General features: G+C 46.2%; 2 protein-coding genes across 5 annotated transcripts in view; one reads left to right on the top strand and one right to left on the bottom strand.

Moving 5' to 3' along the window:
• Positions 1 to 4,629, top strand: pbdc1 (polysaccharide biosynthesis domain containing 1). Of its 2 annotated transcripts, none has more exons than XM_061799190.1 (6): positions 1 to 177; positions 2,239 to 2,304; positions 2,384 to 2,443; positions 3,174 to 3,314; positions 4,065 to 4,176; positions 4,489 to 4,629. In XM_061799190.1, exons 1-6 carry the CDS (start codon positions 148 to 150, stop codon positions 4,578 to 4,580), a joined length of 501 nt encoding a protein of 166 aa, XP_061655174.1. In that variant the 5' UTR covers positions 1 to 147; the 3' UTR covers positions 4,581 to 4,629. The 2 variants fall into 2 exon arrangements, with proteins under 2 accessions (XP_061655174.1, XP_061655175.1); XM_061799191.1 differs by lacking the exon at positions 1 to 177 and adding an exon at positions 327 to 359.
• xpo7 (exportin 7) overlaps positions 4,488 to 24,831 on the bottom strand; it is a 46,478-nt gene continuing 26,134 nt past the window's right edge. Inside the window, exons 14-28 of one of the 3 annotated variants that reach the window (XR_009792031.1) lie at positions 21,644 to 21,717; positions 21,468 to 21,548; positions 19,913 to 19,976; positions 19,720 to 19,831; positions 17,302 to 17,408; positions 17,123 to 17,211; positions 16,917 to 17,024; positions 16,513 to 16,595; positions 12,235 to 12,449; positions 11,870 to 12,008; positions 9,934 to 10,091; positions 9,772 to 9,870; positions 8,651 to 8,778; positions 8,283 to 8,490; positions 4,488 to 8,183 (exon numbers count right to left, since the gene is read on the bottom strand). Coding sequence is in view for 2 of the 3 variants with exons in the window: in XM_061799168.1 (XP_061655152.1) it covers positions 7,574 to 7,700; positions 8,651 to 8,778; positions 9,772 to 9,870; positions 9,934 to 10,091; positions 11,870 to 12,008; positions 12,235 to 12,449; positions 16,513 to 16,595; positions 16,917 to 17,024; positions 17,123 to 17,211; positions 17,302 to 17,408; positions 19,720 to 19,831; positions 19,913 to 19,976; positions 21,468 to 21,548; positions 21,644 to 21,717 (1,584 nt within the window). In the remaining variant the exon portion in view is untranslated. The remainder of the gene's footprint in view (positions 8,184 to 8,282; positions 8,491 to 8,650; positions 8,779 to 9,771; positions 9,871 to 9,933; positions 10,092 to 11,869; positions 12,009 to 12,234; positions 12,450 to 16,512; positions 16,596 to 16,916; positions 17,025 to 17,122; positions 17,212 to 17,301; positions 17,409 to 19,719; positions 19,832 to 19,912; positions 19,977 to 21,467; positions 21,549 to 21,643; positions 21,718 to 24,831) is intronic. The other 2 variants (XM_061799168.1, XM_061799169.1) reach the window with 2 other exon arrangements.

Below are 24,831 nucleotides of genomic sequence, written 5' to 3'. Positions count from 1 at the left end.
TTTTATCCTTAGTAGTAGTATTAATATAATAGTTTAAGAGCACAACGACCCGTATTCAAAATAATCTAAGTGAAATGGAGAAATGTGGAGCTAAAGACCGCTGCTGCTCGGCCATCTTCGTTAATAGACGCTCTTTGGCGAGGCAAGATGGCGTCGAGCGATGGGCTCTCATCTCTGGTAGGAATAAACACACACAAAAAAACGTCAACAAAACATCGAGACGTCAATCAAGCGTCGATTAAAAATAATAATAATTTTAAAAAATGTCCAAGCGTGAACGTTGCTCAATATTCACGTGACGAACGGACAGCCAGGCGAGCGGATGGCGGCTAACCTGGCTAATGCTAACTAGCTGGAAGGTAAAAACGTGTTGGGAGTAAAACATTGCCGGCTGGCACTTATTACTACTCATTTTCCTTTCTTATTTAATCTTTATTTCTGCAGGTAAAGCCATCGATAACACCGTCTTTTGCAATTGTGACCTGGCTGCAGACAGTAGCGTAAAAATAAAAGCAAATACAAATAAAGCCATACAGGACTACAAACTGCAGCATGTGACGCACACAAAACAAATCATGCAAAATAATAATGGCAGGCTGTGGGTGGACGGACAACTGGTCCTTGCAAGAAATAACTCCATCCATCCATTTGCCGTACTGCTTCTCCTCACGGGGGTCGCGGGCGGGCCGGAGCCTATCCCAGCTATCTTCGGGCAGAGGCGAGGTACACCCGGAACTGGTCGCCAGCCAATCGCAGGGCACAGATAAACAAACAACCATTCACACCTACGGGCAATTTAGAGTCTTCAATTAAAGTGCCATGCATGTTTTTGGGATGTGGGAGGAAAGCGGTGTACCCGGGGAAAAGCCACCCAGGCACAGGGAGAACACGCAAAGTCCACACAGGCGGGGGCGGGATTTGAACACCGGTCCCCAGAACTGTGAGGCAGATGTGCTAACCAGTCATCCACCGTGCTGCAATAAATAACTATTGTGATTATTATTATTTTCGCAAATGTAACTCCTTTTTTTTAAACAAAAAAAAGAGATAAATTGCTAACGAATCCATCAATCAATCCTTATTACAGATAAGTGTTGCACGCTTTATTACAAATCATAAAAACATTTATCTTTTTTTTTTTTTTATACAAATTACAGATGTATTCACGTTAGGGTTACAAGGTTTTTGAGCAAAGTTAGTGCACATTTATTGAACTAAATTACCTCACCTGACCTTATTATATAGTTATAAGTTCAAAAATAGTACATTTTAATGAACATATGTGATGTCATAACAATTTACATGTGAATGATGTAAATGAAACATCTTTGAATCCTCCTGCCTTGCTCTGGACTCAAGGGCTTTCTCCGTTCAATAGTAATTTTCATTTAATAAACAATTGTGCCAATGCTCGCTTCTCTGAGGAATCACTCGTTTTCTATACTGAAAAAAGTCATTTAAATTGATGTCATTTGAGCTTGTGCCTCAGTTGCACTTGATTAAAATGTGATCAACTGACTTCATTTTCGAGGAGAAGGGGGACGATGAGGTCATTTTATGCATCATGTGCGACCAAGGTGTTCAAATCAATTATTTTTTCAATTACTCGATTGAAAAACAGGACATGATTTGAAATGCACAAAAACATCGATTCTGATTCTGATTCAGTTCCCGCTTTGGTCCGCAACATCCGTCAGAAAATCGTCAAAAAGGTTCCTCATTATTTTCCAAAGTAAAAGCAGATGTTTGCAAATGTCTTACTTTGAAAAAAAACTAAAACAAGACAGATAATCAGTCTGCTTTCACGGAGCACGACGGAAATGGGAGAATATTTACTGATTCTGAGGATTTAAACAAGCTCTCCAAACGATTAATCCGTAATCAAAATAGTTGTCGATTCATTGTTGAATTGTTGCTCCTCTATATTTTTGTCCCTTTTCTGCAGTCATTTTGAAAAAAATTCCAGTTTTTGAATACAGGGATGAAAAAAAAAAATCTGATTAATTGGAACGAAAAATCAACAAATTGATTAAAATAATCGTTGCAGCCCTAAAAGTCACAGATACTACGGTGTAGAACGTGAGGAGGGCAACTCCAAGTGGACAAAAATGAACACCTGCACCTCACATGCATGTTCTTGTGTTTGACAGTGCAAAATCAGTTTTTGTCCAAGTAACGGATGGGAAAATCGGTACCTCTGGTTAACGATGTCACGCTAAAGTCATTTTGGGTTCTCAGGGGCCAGACGGAGCTTCGGCCGCTGCGCGCGCTCTATCCCTCCCCGCCGGGGCTTACGGGAACGACGTGAGTACGGCGGCGAGCTTGGCGAACGTGTTTGTTGGACGTCGAGGTGAAGCTGACTGACGCGGAGTTTGCGTTTCAGGAGCGTCTGGAGGTGATGTGGGCCGTGAAGGCCTACAACCATGCCGAGGTTTACTTCAACGTGAGTGACTTCATGTGGAAAAATGAATCGTACAGAATCACTTCCTAGAAGAATAACTCACGTGGTGTTCCACAAAGTTCTGTTTTAGGTCCTAAGTTACCTATGTTATATCAATATTTGTTCTGTATCCAATACTTGCACATGACACTAATTCACAGTGTTCAGGTGAGGATAGTAAAGAATTACTGATAACCCCGGAAAGGCTTTGATAGAAACAAGTTGTCACGAAACGAAAACAAAAGTCTGTTAAGAGCAAAAGCCTTCCAGATTGGAGTCATTTTTTTAATTAAGAGAAGGAAAGTATCATTTAAGAGGGTATCGTAATTTTAAAACATGTCGAGTGGGAACGCATGCAACGTGTTTGTGTTTTGGGAGTTAAATTATGGACGTCTTCGTAGTGAGCCGAAATGATGTAGCTCGGATTTAAAAAGACCTTGAAAAGTAGAAATAATTCAGGGTTAGAAATTGGACTTAAGTTTTCTGAGTATTTTTAAAGGACAGGCAAAAATATTGTAAGCATTGTGCTATTTTCGGTCAAAGACTTGTGATCTGGTGTGATGTATTTCTCTCCCCTTTTCTTGTGCGTTCATTCACAATTTATGTTTTGTTTAACATTTATTGCAAGAAGAACCGATATAATCTTCATTAAAAAAAAAAAAAAAAAGCACCACAGCGCCATTGACGTGACCGTGAAGCTTTTGTCTGTCCTGGCGTCTTTGTCGTCGTTCAGCTCATCTCCTCGGTGGATCCAAAGTTCCTCAAGTTGACAAAGATAGACGACGACATCTACTCGACGTTTAGGGCGTCCTTCGAGGACCTGGACGTCAAAGTGCTCGACCCGGACCGGCTCAAGTCGGCGGAGGCCAAAGAGGTGAGCCCACGCTCATTGGAAATGTGTTTGTCAGTGCGATTTTTCTGGAATTGGCTGCCAAGTGAAAGAATTTAGTTTACAAAAAGCACAGTCGCTGTCGACCGATTTGGATGTTTTGACGCAGATTCCATCATTTGGCTGAGTAAAATCGTAATAATTTGGTCCCTCACCGCTTACAACCATAACGATCTGAATTACAGGCACAACATTTGACTCTTTTACAAGACTTTGTGCGTTAGGATTTGTTGAATTTTACAACAGAAAAATCTGATTTTTTTGTTTGAATGTAATTATCTTTGTCTTGTGATGTTGTGTAAAAAAAAAAACAATCAGACGATTTGAAAAGGGCAAATGTCGGGCCCTAGTATTGATATTGATATTGTTCGTATTTTGTCACGGTCAGTTGCCCGTTGCGTTCTGCTGTTATGGGTCCAAATTGTTCGTGAGCGAGCGAGTGGGGATCTTGCACGTAACACCGCTTGCAAGTCCGACGTGACTGCCGGTGTACGAACCGGCGCTTCACGGTGGCTGGCTAGGCCGCTTCACAGCGCCTCGTCGGCTGTTAGTGCACATCATGGACAGAAAGGTTGGAATAGCGAGGGCGGGGAAACGATTATATATATATTTTTTCAAAGGCATATGACTGCCGGTGTACGAAACAGGGCTTCATGCTGATGCTATAGAGCGCCTCATTGTTGGCCATGAGTGCATGTCATGGAGAGAAAGGTGTAAGTTTGTGTTTGTGACCAGAGGTGGCGCCCTTTCTGTAACCAATACGATGGACTGGTGGAGGACTTCAACTACGGGACTCTGCTGCGATTGGACTGCCAGAAGGACTACACGGAAGAGAACACCGTTTTTGGTGGGTTCGCAAATTCCATCACAATCATCGTGTAATTAAGTTTGTCGACGTAGTGCTTGGGGAGTCCGCAATGAGCGAACGATATCAAACGCAGTCGCCGCGCTCTGAATAATTCGCTCATTCTCGACTCCCCGACCACTACAAAGGGATTTTCAGTGGCCATTGTTGCCGCTAACTCGATCTGCTCTATAAACATGCTGACTCAGTGATTGGGGAGTCGGGAATGAGCGAATGATTCCCAACGCGTTGTAATTGACTTTTTAGAAACTAACTTGGTCCCCACTAAATAATCTTTCTTTCGCTTCGGTCCAGCCACCAGGATCCAGTTCTTTGCCGTGGAGATCGCCCGAAACCGAGAAGGCCTCAATAACGCAGTCTTCGAGTCCAAGTCCTCCAAGAGTTAACCTACGACCTCCCCACACCCGAAAGAAAAAAAAAAAAGGTTTTGCTTGTTTTGATGCTGACCAGTGAAGATTGTCGTCGTTTTGAGAAACCGCTACATTGCATCTGAGAACATTTGGCAATGTGTAAGAAGCTGCAAGGTTTCAAGGTTTACTTGAGGATCACAATTCATCACTTGTGTGATAAGTTGATAAAGGACACCTCGACACCGAATAAAGTGTCACGAAGCAATACAAAAAAAAGGAAACGTGTTCATTTATTTGCAGGCGGCAGGGTGAACGACCGGTTAGCATATCCGCCAAACAGTTCTGAGGTTGCGGGTTCAAATCCGGCCTCGCCTGTCTGGAGTTCGCATGTTCTCCCCGTGCCTGCGTGGCTTTTCTCCGGGTAGTCCGGTTTCCTCCCACATCCCCAAAACACGCACGGTAGGTTAATTGTCCGTAGGTGAGAATGTGAGTGCGAGTGGTTGTTTGTTTAAATGTGCCCTGCGACAAGTTCAGGGCGTACCACGCCTCCTGCCCTCAGTTAGCCGGGAGAAGCGCCGGCACGCCCCCGACCTGTGTGAGGTAAGCATCTACGTGAACTACTGCATCTTCTCCGAGGTGCTCGGTCTCCTCCCCCTCGGTAACGTCGTACGGCGCCGCGGCCTCCGCTTCTGCTGCTATGCCGATGACATCCAGCTCTACGTGTCCACCAACGCACCGCACCCCGGTCAACTGCCTGACTCAACTCAAATCACGGATGTCCTCCAACTCACCTGGGATGCATCGGACATGATCTCATCCGCACCGAAGACTTCCACAACTCCATCTTGGAGTGATTCTCGACAACCTCTCTTTCGACCTCTGCGTCAAACATCACCAGAAGTGCCCCCCAAAAACATAGCCGGTCGTTCTTCATCACTCTCCTTCCCTGCTGCCGAAACCCTCGCCCACACTTTTATGACCTCCAGGCTCAATCACTACAGCAGCCTTCTCTGCGGTTCATCCAAAATTCTACCGCCTGCCTCCGCAATACGACCGCCCTTCAAAAAGTCTACCGGCTCCCCGTCCCGGCCGTGTCAAATTCAAAGTCCTTCTCCTCACCTACAAATGCAGATACATTGGAGGAAGCAAGCAACTACTGAGCAGATGCATGGCACACTCAAGACTCGACCGTTTACCCGCACCTCCGAGACAAACGGCACTCTTTTGTTGAAAGAGACGTGACAGAGGCGGCGGCTTACGACATCGCCGTCGTCCATTCCAAATAAACTCGATAATTCTGCCTCCAACAAACAGCAAGCACGGCATCCTCGGCCATTAGGCAACTCCGCGACCACTTTCCGAACTTATTGGAATATGAATGAATTTGGACGGACGATGGCCTCTCTGCCAGGCAGCCCAACGATGTTTTTTCATTCCATATTCATACATGGTTTTGTGGGGGTTCCTCCAACTTGGAGCATAAACTGTGTGGAGTTTTTCCACACCAACTCAGGCGAGTGAGTGCTCATTAAGCCTCGTCGCGTGAACGGATGAAACCTGCTAGCACGCTCGGGTGAGAGGTCAAACGTCTTTAAATGCCCTGAGCATGACAATATTCACAAGAATCTCCCGTACGCACATGGACAAAATTGTTGGTAGCCCACAGTTAATGAAAGAAAAACCCTCAGTGGTCACAGAAATAACTTGAATCTGACAAATTAATAATCCATAAAACATTTCAATGACAACCAAAAGGAAATGAGTCAATATGTGCAATTCAAGTCTAATGTATTCGTATTTCTGCTGCAATTGCATCTTTGCACACAACTGGAGCTGAGGCTCTTACTATTTATATTTCGTAACGAGACGCGGGACCTCGGGTATCGTATTTCGTGCCATATGTGCAAATGCCTGTTGGTGTGACATTTATGGTCCCTGAATCTTTGACTCTGATTGTGAAAATGAAAACCTCTTTCACTCTGTCTTTGGTGCTCGAGAAAACGGGTCTTGGCGGGGGTTGAGTGTCTGTGTCTCGTCATTGATTGGTGCACGGGAAGGATGTGTAGTTTTGTCTTTTGAGTACTGTAATTGGTGCAAAATGAGGATACGCTGCTGTTAAAAGGATGACGTGCGTCTTCAAACCGCTTGTCTGATTGTTGCACAGGAACGGCAGCTCGTCTTGTCAAAAGGATTTACAGTTGTCGGTCGGTAAACAAAGGACGGAGCGCGTCTCGGTCTCTCGTCCGATTGCTGCACACAGAAGCGGAGGCGCGTCGTAAAAAGGATGAGGTTTATTTGCAGTCACAATGCTGACACGACACAGCAGCTACTCCACATTCACGTCAGTCACAAACCAGGAAGTCGACGCACGCCTGCGCGCCTTCCTGCCTCCAGGGGGCGCCAGTGTTCCACACAGCACCGTCACACACACACGCACACACACACGCACACACACACACCAAAAGGGACCGCAACCTGGTCCCAGGAATCCAGAAAGTAAACAAAAAGTTGGAAGAAGCACTCTCAGGTAGCGACGCGCCCGTTCGTCCATCTTTGTGGAAGGCCCGGCCCAGACGGATACCCACCCGACTCAAAGTGGAATCTTGTTTGTTTTTGATTGTGTGTTTCCAGATTGTTTGTAGGAGTGCAAAGTGGACGCGCCAGACCTGCCTTTGACGACTATTTACACATTGTTTCGCTTCCTTCCTTCCTTCCTTTCTTTTCTCGCTGCGGCACGCACGAAGTGACTACGGCGTAAAAAGCTCAATCATCCCATCAATATATAAACATCGTTGAAAATGTTAGCAAACAAAATGTACACTCGACTTTGTCGTCTTCTATAGAAGGCAGGCGAGCACGTTAGACTATTTTGCCCCCCCGGCCCTCCAATCTTCCTGTGACTGGCGTTAAAATAGATCTGTATTTATATATGCTCATATCAACAAGGAGTGGGCGGGGCAGGCGCTCACTGGCCGAAGGTTGGCGGGGCCATGGTCTGCCGCCGGGTTAAGACGCGTTCGCGTGGAATGTCAGCTCATCATGTCGTTGCTGTTGACGCCGCCGCCGCCGCCGCCGCTGCCGCCGCCGCCGCCGCACGTGGAGTTCTTCATGCTGTCGTTCACCTCCCGCCGGAACACCGACAAGTTCTGCGTGAACCTGCGTGACCGTGGACACGTCATTAGGGACACCCGCGGGCAAACAATGGAGGAATGCTAAGGAGACTAAGGGCTGCAGAAGTAGTTAACATGGGTAGTTAGTCGTTAGTCTTGGTACACACAAGGAATTTTCAAATCTTAAAGTGCAACCAAACTTATGTCCTTGTTTTGTTTCTAAATTAAATATGGTTGAAGTGCTGAAAATGTGGAAAGAGAACAATATGGTGCTGAATTGTTGAGTCAGCTTCAAATTCTTTTTCGCCATCTAAGCTGGCCTGACTCCTTCGGGTGGCTGCGGCCCGGAAGACTTCTTCCTCCTCTGACGACGACTCTTTAACAGCCCGCTGAACTTCAATGGAAACAACGGGGTGCCCGCCCCGGAATGTCGTTCTGTGGCCCGTGAGCGGGTGAGCAAAGTGCATCGCTGCAAATTCTTCTCTCCCCGTCTGGGTATGCGCCGATGTTACCCGAGTGTTTCCGAAGGCTGCCGGAAGCGAGACCGTTGTTAAATGACGATGTTGGGCAACCCACTTGTAGACCAAAAAAAAAAATGACATCGGGTAAGTCATTTGTTTTAATTTACCTTTGTTTCCTTGCTCCTGTCAAAAAGTCAGGGTGCTTTTTGATTGGCTACATTCCGTTTCACAGCGTCATGACTCGGGAGAAGTCGGCTTCCCCCGCGCACATGAAGCGTTTTGGTGGTGAATATTGAACACGTTCATTATTTAACATTGTCAGTGCCGTACGAATCCACTCTCAACACACGTTGTCTGGAGTTTGCCATCCTTGGTCTGGAAGGTGCAAAAACAGCCTGATTGTATTTGAGTGTGCACCGGGCCTTAGTTAGCGTAGTCTGTTAGCTAGCGTGGGTATTTAGCTAGTCTAGAAAGTTAGCGTGGGTAGTTCCCTTGAATAGTAAGCATGGGTAGTTAGTTGTTGCTGTGTTGTCACCTGTCTCTGTTCTTGGTGAGCAGGTTGCGTTCAATTCCTTCCATGAGGTTCTCGAAGCAGAGGTGCATGGCCTGCTGCTTCTCCGGAGGTTGGCTGTTCACGATGCTGTTGCGCAGGTCCGCAAAGTACTGTAAGCGCACAAACACACTCTTCACGTACAGGTTAAAATGCCAAAGGCGGGGGATTTCTGCAGTGGCGGGTAACACAGCCACTCCCACTGTGCCGGTTAAAATTGGATGGATGTATTTTATTGTTGAAAGAAACAATCTTTTATCATTTTAGTGCCTTTTGTTTTGTAAATTTTTTGCGCATTTGAAAAGTTTGGTGCGCAGTGTGGCTCAAGAAGCGGACTTTGTGACGCAGTCAGAAATGTGAGGGGAGCGTGCACGCGGCATTGCGACTTTGTGCGCGTCAATGGCCCGTAAGCAGCGTCACTCAAATACACGTGCATGCAAACGGATTGGTCTGATTTGTTAGAGTGTCTGACGTGACATTCATTAGTCAACAAGCCTGTTGCCTTGTGACGATCAGCACGTTAGCGCCAGTGTGCGAATCTGAATTGTAAGTAAGTCAACTACCGTGTTGGCTGCTTAAATGTCGCTGGCTTGATAAACCTGCTTTGCAAAGTCTACCTTCTTATCCTATTGGTCCTCTTTTAGAAAGGCAAACGCATGCACACACCCCTGTGCGAACAATCGCATGAAGTGAGACGCGTATTGAAGGGAAAAAAGTGAAGTCGAGGAAAAGTTCAACATTTGTCCGAGCACATTGATTGTGATGCCTCCTCAAGACGTGACAAAGGAAAATAACTGCACTGCACGTAGTTTGTGCTTTGACCTTCTACCGAATGCTGTCGAGCATAAGGGTCACGATCATCTCACTTGATCAATAACGGTAAAGACACGGCCCATTGAATTTCTTTTTGAAAATCGACTAATTTGACTGACATGAGTGTTTGAATGACTGGCAGTTGTGATCCATCAAAAGGTCAGAATTGTTTCGACGGCAAAAAACTATTTGCCAAAATATCTTCCCTGAGGTGTCCGAAATGAAGTTTCATGATTTGCAACGTGTTTTCTGACTGTCCTAATGACATTTGGGATGCGTGTGCATCACGTTACCTTCTCGTTGAGGAGTATGAGTCCGAGCAGCGGTCTGGACATGGACCACTGGTTCCGGCAGTCCTCGAAAATGATGATGTTCAGCACGGTGGACAGCATCTGCGCCGCAAACACGCACGGTCACCAGATGTCCGCTTGCGGTTGTTGCGTTGTCAGGGTTACCTGCTGGATCATCTCGGGGTGCTGCTGCATGATGTGCAGGAAGCGTTCGTCCGTGGCCATGGGCGTGGCTCTCTTCTTGGTGGAGCGAGACAGCTGCTTGAAAAGGTAGGTCACCATGTGGTCCAGGCTGGAACAGCAGCCCGTGCACACCATCGTGTCTGCAGCACCGCAAATGAGATCGGATAAGATAACCTTCATCTGTTGCACTTGGAGGAAATGTGCATCATTTGGGTGGCCCGGTGATTGGCAGATCCACCTTCCAGTTGGAGGAGCAATAGGAGAGACTTTTTGCAACCCCAATAAAAAACACCATATTCTTCTTTCGGTCTTGATACCGTTTCAAACCTTTGCTGTTAATGTTTTAACGTTTACCTGGCCGCGTTTTTTTTTGGCCATCGCAGAACACCGGTCACATTTTGGCAACCACTCTTTTCCCCCTGAAAAAAGCTGTCGCCAAAACACTTTTTGGCAAAGTTTCAAATGGCTTACTTAATCCAGGATCCCTCGCTGCATCGTGGCCGTGGCCTGTTATTTATTAGCGATTATCTCGGTGCCGCAAATCCACACTGGCTGGCAACATCTCCTTCTGCTAAGCCAGCTCGTTAGCTTAGCTGCTCGTTACCAGTAGCTGGCTAGTTCTCGTACATCATTTGCCACGATGGGTTGAATGAATCTTTCACAGCTTTATCGAACATTCGTGCAGCTCTTCATCGGATGTCTCCTTCCGCGGAGATTACGGTCTTTGGAGAGAATGGCTCCGTGATCCATGCGATCGGCTAGTATGGCGACAACTACGCATGCCCGGCATTGTCGCCCCTGATAAGATTCGTACTTTGATCCGTCTTTATCCAAATGAGAAAATTATGATCCAGGATTCGTTTTTCAAGCGAACTCGTGAGCGAATCCAAATTAGTGCTAGTATTCACAATAGTGCTAATTCTTTTTACTCTTAGTTTCTACATTTTTTTAAACACATTTAAAAATTAAACTACAAACCCATGGCAGCAAGTATTTTACAATTTTTATGATTTCATCCTGATCATGGATCATATAACAGTAGAATGTTAAAATGTGACTTAAAAGACTAATTCCACCATTTAGTATCCCAAATCAGAACCAAACATTTCCCACTGGGACACCAAATGAACAATACATTTTCTAAAGTGCTTCTTGTCCTCTTTCAGGTTGCGAGTGAGGTCGAACCTCGAGGTGGGGTACACACTGGACCGGTTGCCAGTCAGTGGCGTGGCACAAATAGACGAACGAGCATTCCCACCCATTGTCTTGTCATGGAAAATTTCACATTTGATATTGTATAACTGATTTCCGTGTGTGTGCGGAACGGTGGGCGACTGGTTAGCACATCTGCCTCACAGTTCTGGGGACCGGAGTTCAAATCCCGCCTGTGTGGAGTTTGCATGTTCTCCCCGCGCCTGGGTGGGTCTTCTCCGGGCACTCCGCTTTCCTCCCTCATCCCAAAAACAGGTGGTAGGTTGATTGGTTGTTTGTTTCTATGTGCCCCGCGATTGGCTGGCGACCGGTTCGGGGTGTAACCCGCCTCCCGCCCGAAGATAGCCTCCAGCACGCCCACGACCCTTTTGAGGAGAAGCGGTAAAGAAAATGAATGATTTCATAGTGAATCACAAGAGTTGGTTTGAATGGAATACACAAGAAGCGACTCCGGTCTGTCTGCTCAAGAACAATCACCAAAAGGAGGAGGTGTGAAGTCCACAGTCTTCAGTGACCCACGTGTCTTTGGAAGGCGGGAGGAGGCGAGAGTACCTGCGCTTGGTTGGGTTTTCTCCGCAAACTCCACACAGGAAAACAAAAAGCCCCTGACTGGAACCTCCGTCCTCAGAGCCGGATCTGCCGATCGCGGGCGGGTCCGTGCAAAATAACCAATCATACTAAATGCACACTCGAGTGTGTTGCCTACCAAGTGCGGTGAGTCCTTCCGATATGGATGACAGGATGTACATGACCATGTGAGGCTCCAGGCTGGCGATAAAGTTCATGTGGTCCTGGGTCAGGACCTCCAGCAGGGAGTAGAAGGACTGGCTGAGTTTGGGGTAGTCCTGTTGGGGGGGGGGGGGGGGGGAGCACAGCATTACAAAGACATCATTGGGACACATGCGACACACACACCTAAAACACAAGCAACACAAAACACACACACAAGGGACAAAACAAAAGACACCCACACACACAGACAAACAAATAAAACTGAGACACAACATACACGAAGGAAACACACCACACCCACCAAAAAAAAAAAAAACAACACACACGACGGCGCCTCACCAACAGGTCGCTGTGCGGGATGGACAGCAGCAGCTTGACGAAGGTCTGCAGGGCGTTGTCCAAGGCGTCATCGCCGTACAGGCGAAAGACACCGAAGTTGACGTAGTTGCCGCTCAATACCGCCTTGAGCATGGCGAAGCAGACGCTCACGCCCTTCAGCTTCACGCTGTACGCCTGCTCCTTGGGCACGTCGCCCAGCGTCAGGATGCGATTGCCTACAGCGAAAGACGCCACAGCGCGTCACCTCCCTTGGACGAACGCAAACTTGTTCTGGACACGTGACGAGTGCTGCTTCCACCTCGACAAAAGGATCTTCTGCCCAAATGTTTCCAGCAGAGACCGGGGACTTGACTCGACTCGCTCGAGCCGAGCCGACTGATCGACTTAACTCGACAGTTAAGCTAATAACATGACGTTTCATAGACTGGTTTGGGACGATGACATAAAAATGCTCGGATTGTGAACGTTTTAGTACAGCTAAGTAGCTTCATGATTATTGTCGTAACCTTTCGTTTCGGTTCATTGGCACGCAAAAGTCTCCCTCTGCACTTTAGTTTGCGGTCACGACGAAAGAGCGAGATGATGCCAGGTGCGTTATTGGTCGGCTGTCTGGGATCACTTTGCATTACGATCACGGTGATAAAAATGTCTGACAAAAGTGCCTTCCACTATTACCAAGTACAGTACAAAATGTGAGCACTGTGTTTTCACGACCATAAGGCGCACCGTATCAAAAGGCGCAGTCTCAGTTACGGAGTCTATTTCTGTATTTTAATTGTATTTAATAAGACGCACCGTATTATAGGGCGCAGGCATGGTAAAACATACGCTAGCTTAAAACATACGATAGCATGCACGCCAAAACAATGTTTTCAAAAAGGCAGCGGGAGCAAAATTGGGTTCGGTTGTACTTTATTGAAGTATTTAACAATGTACTCACGTTATTTTTGGATTAATCCTCATCCACAAATCCATCATTTCTGTATCCAAAATGAACAGCTGGGCAAGTTCCCCAACAAACACGCCGGGTTCCCTCTCGTCGTTGTCGGAGCCAGTCTCGTTGCCGTGCGGCTCCTCAGGAGTGATTGCCGGCTTTTACGAAAGTTCGAACAACAGTGCAAGCGGACACGTTAGCCCGAGCATCCGCAATCCGTTCACAAATGGCGGCGTAACTCGCCCGGCGCTGCCTCCTCGTCTTAGTAAAGCTGTGTTCGCCATCTGTCATCCATGGCTCCCACGCCGCTCGCAACTTCACTTTCAACGCCCTGTTTACACTGATGTCCAGCGGTTCGTCAAGCCTCCCGGAATGATGCAAGCTCCGGGTTATTACACTCAGTCGAATTAGTGATTGTAGAAACGCTTCTCCCGGCTGTTCTTTGCTCATTAATCCATTGCTCAAGTTAGTCTTCCAACTCGGGCCACCTCGCCTTGTTTCCGCGGAAACTCAGCTTCGTCGTCTTGACTTGGCGAAGCTCGTTTTCCTGCTTCCTCCACTTGCGAACCGTGGATTCGTTGATCTTGAATTCTCTCGCGGCTGCTAGATTCCCATGTTCCTTCGTGTAACTGACAGCTTGCAGTTTCAACTGTGCCTCGTAAGCGTGTCTCTTCGTTGGTGCCATTTTCGGGGGTCCTTAGACAAACCGATGTGCACATACCGGCACTATGGGGGCGTGTCTTTAGCGTCCTCTGTCACGCGCACCCTTCGCCCTTTACGTCCGCATGTTGTCCTCAGTCACGTCTGCCTTCCTCTATATAAGCAGCGTGTCGGCAGGAAATGCTGCCAGTCAGTCAAGCAGAGCGCTCATTAAAGTCACACAACAACATTTATAGATTTTGGAACTCGGTGCGCACATAAGGGGCCGCATTATAAGGCACCCTGTCCATTTTGGAGAAAATTTAAGACTTTTAAGTGCACCTTATTGTCGTGAAAATACGGTAGCTGTGTGGATATAATTTTCATACTACTTAACGTTTATTGATGTGTCACCATCAAAATGTCATCTGTCGCGTCGGCTTTGTGATAAAGCCGTCTGTACTATTAATTAATTTTCCGTACAAGACCACAGGATACAAAACATAACCTTTAACCGAATGAAAATGGTCAATTGTCCAGAGTCAGTGCTTCTAAATAAATGACCGTATTTTCACGACCGTAAAGCACACTTACAAGTCTTAAATTTTCTCCAAAATGGACGGGGCGGCTTATAATGTGGCGCGCCTTCCAAAAGTTCCAAAATCTCAAAATGTTGTTGTGTGACTTGGATGAGCGCTCCGCTTGACTGACTGGCAGCATTTCCTGCCGAGACGCTGCTTCTATAGAGGAAGGCGGACGTGACTGAGGACACCATGGCTGGATGAACGAGGAGAAAATGAGAGAGTGGCTGAGTGAGGGGTACGTAAAGAGACCAGATGGTTTTTTCCACGCGTCACCGTCCCTGTTGATCTGTGACTCCATGCGCGCCCATCTCACAGCCGCTGTGAAAAACCAAGTGCAGCCAATGAACTCTTGACGAAGGAACTCCAACCGCTGGACATCGGTGTAAACAGGGCGTTGAAAGTGAAGTTGCGAGCGTTGTGGGACCCATGGATGACAGATGGCGAACACAGCTTTACTAAGACGAGGAGGCAGCGCCGGGCGAGTTACGCCACCATTTGTGAACGGATTGCGGATGCTCGGGCTAACGTGTCCGCTTGCGCTGTTGTTCGAGCTTTCAACGACGAGAGGGAACCCGGCGTGTTTGATGGGGAACTTGCCCAGCTGTTCATTTCGGATACAGAAGATGAGGACTTTGATGGATTTGTCTTATGAGGATTGATCCAAAAATAACATGAGTACATTGTTAAATACTTCAATAAAGTACAACCGAACCCAGTTTTGGTCCCGCTGCCTTTTTAAAAACATACGCTAGCAAGCATGCTAGCGTATGTTTTCGCGTGCATGCATGCTAGCGTATGTTTTACCATGCTTGCGCCCAATAATACGGTGCGCCTTATGGTCGCGAAAATACGGTAACAAAACCGACAGTGATTGAATTAAAGTAGAGGACACAGGAGGAATGCAGATTTGGTTCACATTATTATTTTTTTTTTTTTGAAGGATGTCAGGTATTATTCCTTTGATTATGAATCGCTTTCATTCTCCTTTAGGTACTCACCTAATTATATTTGACCAACCGAAAACAGTCTTGGCTTTTACTTGATTCTATTCTTTGAAGAACCGTAGGAATTCCAAGGGTGTCACCAAAAAGTACACAACATAGTTTGCTCACAAATCAAGTTCAGTTAAATTGAGTTTGAAATACAACTTTGAAACAATTCAGTGCAATAAAAAGCAAACAATCATAATCTCAGTTGTTGTTCATTTAACTTTTGTAAGGTGAGAATACTTAATTCATGCTATGACTTAATTCATTCATTCATCTTCTGTTCCACTCATCCTCACTAGGGTCGCGGGCGTACTGGAGCCTATCTCCGGGCGAGAGGCGGGGTACACCCTGAACTGGTCGCCAGCCTGCTATGATTTATGGGGAATAAAAAAAATTATAATAATTTGATTACCACTCCAATATGCAGTGGGTACTGAAAGTATTCAGACCCCCTTAAATTTGTCACTCTTTGTTATATTGCAGCCTTGGCCAGATCGAGGTCTTGCCACAATTCTGTCTGTGAGCTCTTCAGGCAGTTCCTTTGACCTCATGACTCTCATTTGCTCTGACATGCATTGTTAGCTGTAAGGTCTTACATAGACAGGTCTGTGGCTTTCCTAATCAAGTCCAATCAGTATAATCAAACACAGCTGGACTCCAATGAAGGTGTAGAACCCTCTTAAGGATGATCAGAACAAATGTACAGCACTCGAGTTCAATATATGAGTGTCACAGCCAAGGGTCTGAATACTGTGCGATATTTCAGTTTTTCTTTTTTCATAAATCTGAAAAATTTCAACAAGTCAATATGGGGTGCTGTGTGTACATTAATGAGGGAAAAAAATGATTTTAGCAAATGGCTGCAATATAACAGTGACAAATTTAAGAGGATCTGAATACTTTCCGTACTCACTGTATGGTGCGACTGGAGCAAGATTATATAACTTTATTTGCTTAAATGACTTGACTCGACTTGCTTGATCCCCCCCCCCCCCCCCCCCCCCCCCCTAGTGACTTGGGACTTGCAGATATGTGACTTTCTCCCACCTCAGGTTTCCAGACATGTTCGAATGAGCCGTCGCAACAATTGAATGCGATCGAATGGGGCGCCGACGAAAGCGGATGACCTCACCGTACGTTGTGATCATCTTGCTGGTCTCTCGGAACAGCAGGATGCCGTTCGGGGACGACACGTCAAACTGCAGCCTCTGCGACCTGCAATGCAAGGTTGCCACAAGGTCACACACGCGCACAGAAGATAATGCATGCACACACAGAGAGAGAAAAAACAACATGCACACAAACGACACATACAGTAGCGCGCGCGCACACACACAAGCTAAAACACACACCACCACCACCACAACACACACACACACACACACACAAAGATAGGTTAGGGTACATGCACACTAAGAAAAAACCTGTGTGTGTACACACACACACACACACACACACACACACAGAGAGAAAACAAATCACACACAAACAGAACACCACATCACACAGAGAGTGAGCAAGAACACACGCGCACACCTGTTGTGAACGAGCTCAGCCATGAGCTTGAGCACGGGCGTAGTGCACGCTGGGTCGTGGTACCACAGCTCGATGGCCCTCTGCAGGATGGGCATGTAGGCTGGATATCTGAGCACCAGGTCAAGGGTCACTGGCGCGCCACTGAGTCATCAGCAAAACACACACTCAAACCAAGCTAAAATAAGCTAAGTAACATTCTAGAATACATCCAGTCGAAGAGCATCATGAAGCTGGTCTTGGCGTTGAAGGCGAACGCGATCCCTCGCAGGTCTCGGACCAGACCCACCAGAGTCCTCTGCAAGACAAAAGTCCCACAGGGCTCTGTGCTAAGACCGCTTACGCTTCAGGTCATCTTGCGTACAGTACGCACGCGCATCAGTGTCACCTTGGCCTCCTGCTCGTTGAAGGTGTTTGTGCTCAACATCTGGGCCACGGCCTCGAAGGCCACCGTCAGGGGCAGCATGAACTGCTCAAACTGCTCCTCGTCCTCACCTGTGTGAAGGATTAGTTCATATTTTGCGTCATTATACTGGATTACTCCAGCCTTGAAGCAAAGATGACTTCTGTGAAGTTGGTTGTTTATTCCATCAGGATTTTAGGGGCTGATCGCCAATCAGCAAGTTTAAATAGACAGCTCACCGATCCGATCACAAGACGGAACAATATATCTCTAAAATAACACTTTTATTTACTGTCCATATTGTGGAATCTCAGGTTCCGAACTTAATTGGTTCCCTGACCCCGTTTGTACCCGAAACGTTTTAAACTGGAGTCATGTTTCCCATGGAAATCCAATCGATCTATTCCAGCACCAAAATGAAGTTATACCTACCTTTTTTCATTGGTGTATGGTTACAAATAAATGTAGCGCAATATAGAAAAAAGTAAAAACACCATCATAAAGAAATAAGACACTAAATAAACATGCTAACGATTTATTGTTCATTAACTCGAGCCGTCCCCTTATCGTGGTGGATTGGTTTGTGTGTCCAAATGATCCGAGGAGCTAAGTTGTCTGGGGCTTCACGCCCCTGGTAGGGTCACCCATGGCAAACGGGTGGAACGTCACCTCTCAGGCAGGGAAGGAGCCCGAGCTGGTATGCGGGGTCGAGAAGTTCTGACTAGATATACTCGGGCTCTCCTCCACACACGGCTTGGGCTCTGGTACCAGTCCTCTTGAGAGGGGTTGGACTCTCTTCCACGGTGTTCCACGTGTTCCACGTGTTCCACGGAGTTGCCCACGGTGAGAGGTGCCGAGCAGGTGTGGGTATACTTATTGCCCCACGGCTCGGCGCCTGTACGTTGGGGTTCACCCCGGTGGACGAGAGGGTAGTCTCCCTCCGCCTTCGGGTGGGGGGACGGGTCCTGACTGTTGTTTGTGCCTATGCACCAAACAGCAGTTCAGAGTACCCACCTTTTTTGGAGTCCTTGGAGGGGGTGCTGGAGAGCGCTACCGCTGGGGGCTCCATCGTTCTGCTGGGGGACTTCAATGCTCACGTGGGCAATGACAGTGAGACCTGGAAGGGCGTGATTGGGAGGAACGGCCCCCCCGATCAGAACCCGAGCGGTGTTCTGTTATTGGACTTCTGTGCTCATCACCGATTGTCCATAACGAACACCATGTTCAAGCATAAGGGTGTCCACACGTGCACTTGGCACCAGGACACGCTAGGCTGCAGTTCGATGATAGACTTTGTGGTCGTGTCATCGGACTTGCGGCCGCATGTCTCGGACACTCGGGTGAAGAGAGGGGCGGAGCTGTCAACTGAGTAGCATCTGCACCATTTGCACTATCGACATTGTCCCAGAGTATCGCACTACGAGTCACTTTAAACAGCATACACTCCTTGAAGTCTCGGCGCCCTTTGCACGATGGTCATTGCACCGGACTATTGGTATATTAGTCATTCAAACTGCTCTAATTGCTAGAGGACTGCATCTTTTTGCACATTTATCAAAAAAATACAAATAAAAAAATTGTACCGGCATTACCAGATTACTAGCAACCCTTTATTGCTCAGTGACTGTTTTTTTTGTCGACGTCTTTCTGTCTCCAAAGTGTTCTCTGTCAATTGACTGACTGTTGTCATACTAGAGCGGCTCCAACTACCGGAGACAAATTCCTTGTGTGTTTTTTGTACATACTTGGCAACATAAAAATGATTCTGATCACCACCTGGTGGTGAGTTGGCTCCGAGGGTGGGGGAAGATGCCGGTCCGACATGGCAGGCCCAAACGTATTGCGAGGGTATACTGGGAACGTCTGCCAGAATCCCCGGTCAGAAGGAGTTTCAACTCCCACCTCCGGCAGAACTTCACCCACGTCTTGGGGGAGGCGGGGGACATCGAGTCCGAGTGGACCGTGTTCCGCGCCTCCATTGCTGAGGTGGGCGACCGGAGCTGTGGCCTTAAGGTAGTCGGTGCCTGTCGTGGCGGCAATAATTTTGTTCGGATTGCAGCGACCGCTTTCTCACTTTTTGTCAGTTTAATAAAGAGCAAAAAAAGAGTAGCCAACTTCTTGCATCGTGTGATGTCAATGACGGTTACACAACCAGAGATCTTTCCACTCAACTATGACAAGTGCGTCTTTAGCACGACCGCTTTTTTTAGGAGCCATTCTGACTGTTCAGCCGTCCCCAACAGCGGGAAGATTATTTTGATTTGACGCCCACCCTAAAATGGTTTGTAATTGCTTATAGATGCCACAAGGTGGCAGAAAATTACCACTTCTATTTGACAGGGCCTTGGCACCAAAAACCAGCAAATGATAGCGGAAAAGTATCGTAAAAGTGTGGGCACTTACCCAGATCGACCATAAGGAGGCGCCCCAGCGCGGTGTAGAAGGTGGTGCGACACCTCATGTCGCTCAGATTGGACTGGTTGTTGACGCCCAGGAAGGAGAAGTGCTCGCTCTGCTGACAAATGAAAAAGGCAGACGGCCATGGCAGCGGCGGCCCGACGGTAGCGGCGTTGTCGAGGGAGATGTAAATACTTACGGTGTGATTGTTGAGCATGAACTGCACAGCGCTCAGCTTCACCAACTTCCTGACACTGCTGTACGTGAACGGGGCGGTCAAGGACAAACCCGGTAGTAATTGCGTGTTTCCGAATGAGGACGCGTACGAGGTGAGGCGGCACGCGGAACAGCGCGGCAGTCCTCGTGGTGGCGGTAGTGCGTTGCAAAGGACCAGGCTACCAGTTTGGGTAACCCTTGGACGGCCAAGTCTTAGACTAGGGATGTCCCGATCCGATACAGATATTGCAGCCTTGAATTTTAGCCAATATCGATATCGGCAATAATCATATGGACTACTTTTGTAGTATGGAATGTTAGAAAAGACTTCGTCAAGTGATATTTCTCAAAAGAGAGAACAATAATTAGCAACAGTAGGGATGAGAAAAACCGACCCATTTATTATTAAGCGTAACTTTAAAAATAAGAATGTACTACTTGTGAATAAAATAAACTATATTAAGAAATCCTGAAAAATAACCATTAAAACCAATCAAAAAAATATATTTAAATTGCAACATGACCACTGCTTAACTTAAACATAAGCATATTCTACATTTGATTAAAAAAATAAAAAATCAATAAATATTAAATAGTGCAAAATAAAGTTAAATTCAGTTATTTATTTTAACTGTCAGTATAGGGTAGGAGCAGCATGTGTGGAAATACACTTTTGAACTTCTTGATGCCACCGGGATTTCGTTTGATTGACAATCACTGCACCTGCTGTGTACGCCTTGACCTCTGAGGGGCAGTGTGGTGCAGGCAATGAGATACACACTTGCAGTAACTAATAAAGTAGAAGACGACGCTCAAATATCGTAACTAGAACTTGTTTTTCACAGAATTTGAAGAATATATGCCCGTTTGTATGTGTTTATACAGCATTTGTGGACCAATATTCATTATTTTGAGATAAGTGCGCCAAGTTTGATGCTAATTATGTTTAGCTCGTCAACGGTGTTTTTCATTCATTGCGTGTTAGCTTTGAGCTAGCGATTTTTGTGAACAAAAACCAAAAGAAAAAGTCTGATGTATTTGAACATTTAATGTGTAATATTAATATTGTGGCCAAAGGTTACCTATTTTTGTCATATGTACATGCTACATTTTGCTTTTTCCAATGACTTTATTTATCCTGATAGTTGAAACAGTCTTTGCCATTATTCCCAAGCGTTAACTTTGGAGTTAAGTTTGGAGATTAAGACAATTTTCAGTTCAACAATGTCTCTGAAGGATTAATTGATTATTCAATTAGTTTGATTAATTTGATAGTTTTCCATTAATCCGATTAACTGTTGCACCTCCGAAGCGATTAAAATGTTCGTCGATTAATTTTATAATTGATTTTGTTGTCGATTAATTGTGGCACCGCTAGTCCTAACAAATAAACGAAGTGCCTAGCCCTACTTCACCGATAATTTCATGAACAAGCTCATCTCGGGAAAACGGCTGACATTGTCGCTGGTTTCCTTGACGACAACACTTCCCGCCCTAAAACAGCAACGCGACATGTGCCAGCACGTCGTGAAGGATATCCTAAGGAGAGGTCGTTGAGGAGCTGCAGAGTCTTGGAGGTGATGGGTTCGCACTGGCCCCAGTACTTCAGGTTTGTGATGCTGTAAAGGGGGGGGGGGGGGGGGTTCGAAGAAGAAGAGAGGCTTGAGAGCAACGCTCGCACGCTCACCCAGCGCCGGCCACATTTGTCACTCACATTTTGCCAATGAAGACGCTCAGCACCATTGTCTCGTCGTTGAGGCCGAGCACCTCCGACAACCGACGATACAGCTGCAAGCAAACGCACACAGACGTGACATCTGTAAAGCTCAAGGTGAAGATATGTGGCAAAAATGGCTTGTTAGCTGACTTTTTTTTGAACATTCCAGCTATGTCCACACAAATGTAATGAAATGGGGATTTTTGTATTTTGCCATTTACAACTACTGCTCTTTCAATATGTTAATAATATACTGTTTATATCAAATAGTTTCTTTCGGCCAACTGAAACCCATGAAAACACCTTTTTCATTTCAAAAGTGCATTTTGGCCGAAAGACGAAACAGGATGATGTGATGACATGAGCAAAACCCGCAGCCAGTGCCAGCTTCTCTGGATGAAGTTGGGCGGCGCACCCAACGACGACGTGGCATGCTCCCACGGCCGTCTCGACCTCATTGGTTAGCGGCTACAATGTTCCGTCAATATATGTCTTCGGGCGATTGTAAAACCATAATTTGAGACACGGTCAGTAGACTTTGATAGATTGCATCTGTCCATTGTTTGACAGACAATATAAATAGCCAATCATATCGTGAGTTGTTCTGCGCTGAACCAATTGTGGCGTCAATAGAATCACGGCAAGTTAGGCTGACGCAAATTGGCAGCGAGACGCAACAGGCGCTAATGTTTGTAGCCCGCGGGCGTGGGAGCGCTGACAAAAAAAGAAAGAAAAAGGAGCGTTCCCTCGGAAGAATTGACGGGCAGCTCAACGGTTCCCAAAATGTTTGGCAGAGTGGAGTTCTTTTGATTTGTTAAGTCTGACAAGAAGCAGTAGCTTGCCCCCCCCCCTGCCTCCCCAAAAAACAAATATATCAAAAACAGATTGTTTCGCAAAACACCTTCTATGAGTAAGCACGGTTGAAAAAGGGATTCAAGTAATACAAATATATAATATTTTCATTTTGTAATTGATTTATTCTTTGAAGCATTAATATTAATTTATGCAATTGCGATGCCTTACTTTTAGTGAGGTTAATACATAGTCATAGCCATAAATGCAATTTTTACGAATAATTGGCATAACAAATTCTGTTTGTTTCGGTTTTCGGCCTTGGTTTCCTCATTTTGGGATTTTGGCCCAAAATGTTATTTTGCTGTATCACTATTTTTTATGGATTAAATTAGTGGTCCTCAATTTTTTACACCAAGCAATATCGAAAAAAGTAGCTCTCCAAGTACCACCCTAACGGCCAACATAAAGAAAAAAATAAGAACTGTACTTGAAATAAAGTTTAAACAAACTGGAGCATGTCTACTAGCGTCATTAGAATATGCTTGATTGTATTTTTTGTTTGAAATTATTATTGTATTTAATCCATCCATTTTCTTCCGCTTATCCGAGGTCAGTCGAGGGGGCTACAGCTTAAGCAGGGAAGCCCAGTCTTCCCTCTCTCCCCAACCACTTTGTCCAGCTCTTCCCGGGGGGATCCCGAGGCGTTCCCAGGCCAGCAGGGAGACAGAAGTCTCTCCAGCGTGTCCCGGATCGTCCCCGGGAGCTCCTACCGGTGGGACGTGCCCGGAACACCTCACCGGAGAGGCGTCTGGGGGGCATCCCGACCAGCCGTGGCCCGAGGGTTAAGATCATCGCCTGCCACCCTGGCAGGTTCAAGACCCCGACCGGACCATCCGCCAACATCCCCCGGACTCACGGCTGTGGTGTCCTTGAGCAAGACACGGATACCCTGAAATGCTCCCCAGGCGCTTCAGCTGCCCCCTGCTCCACTAACATGTGTATGTGTTCACTGTGATGGGTAAAATGCAGAGAACACATTTCATGTGCATGCATGCATGTTCATGAAAATAAAGGTGATTCTTCTCTTCTTCTTAGATTCCCGAGCCACCTCATCTGGCTCCCCTTTATGCGGAGGAGCAGCGGCTCAACTCTTGAGCCCCTCCCGGATGACCGAGCTTCTTGCCCGTTCTCGAAGGGAGAGCCCGGGCACCCTGTGGAGGAAACTCATTTTGGTCGCTTGTATCCGCCATCTTGTTCTTTGGGTCACGAGTTGTGGGGCGGAAGGGTAGGAACGGATATCGAAGATCTTCGTCACCACGACGGACCGATAAAGAATCTGCGCATTTAATATTTTGCATAACAATAAAGAGAGCCCCTGTAGCACACTTTGAGAGTCGCTGGATTAAAAAAACAAACAAAACAAAACAAAAAAAATATATATATACACACACGTCTGCTCAAGAACAATCAGCAAAAGGAGGAGGTGTGAAGCCGACAGTCTTCAGTGACCCCACGGTAGCATGGGTTTTCTCCGCAAATTCCACACAGGAAGAGTCACTGGATTAAATCTGGATCACAGATTCATCAACCAAGTCATTTTAAAAATATAGAATCAATCATTTCTTATTTGGTCCCTTAACGCTTAATTAAGATATGAAAATTGGACAGTTTTACGATACCTTGTCCTTCAGCATTTCTTTAACTTTAGTTTGACAAGAAAATTAAAAAAAATACAAATTTTAAAAAAGGCATATTTTTATGCCTGTTTGAATGTCATTATGTTTGTCGTCATCTGTAGTGTGCTAAAGTGGAAAAAAAGGCAAAAAGACGATTTGAAAAGGGCGAAACCTCGGCCAATTAATCGGTTGGGCCGTAGAAATTAAACAGATTATTATTATAATTGGGCCCTAAAATGAACTGATTTCCCCATAGCAAGAAATATGCATAATAAGACACCTGGAAACTGTTAAACGGCTAGGAAAAAAATGCATAATATCTCCTTTAAGTGTATGACTGATGAGGTTCATTGATTGATGAATTCAGAGAAAGAGATTGTGTTGTTTAATTCCAATTCATTGTTTTGAGAATTTCTGACCAATTTACCATACATTTCTGTATGGCTCGCTGTGAAGCAAAGCAGCAATCAGCACACAAACACTGCAACTTCGACTCAAAGACAAATGTGGGCTTTCAAGTGGCACTACGTCAGACTACTGCCATCAAACCTTAGCAACACTACACGAAACGTATTACGATACCACAGTTTCCCGTCTTTTACGATCACTGGGCTTGAACTTGTCAAATCAAACACTGTCGGGGAGGCGGGACCCGAAAACGTGTCACCGGTCACAACTGGTGGCGAAAGAAACAACGATTGCAGCAATGTGTTG

Source organism: Phyllopteryx taeniolatus, chromosome 15 (genome assembly GCF_024500385.1).
Source record: "Phyllopteryx taeniolatus isolate TA_2022b chromosome 15, UOR_Ptae_1.2, whole genome shotgun sequence".
Taxonomy (NCBI): domain Eukaryota; kingdom Metazoa; phylum Chordata; class Actinopteri; order Syngnathiformes; family Syngnathidae; genus Phyllopteryx; species Phyllopteryx taeniolatus.
Note: the sequence above shows the minus strand (reverse complement) of the source record. Positions and strands in the feature narration are given on the sequence as shown.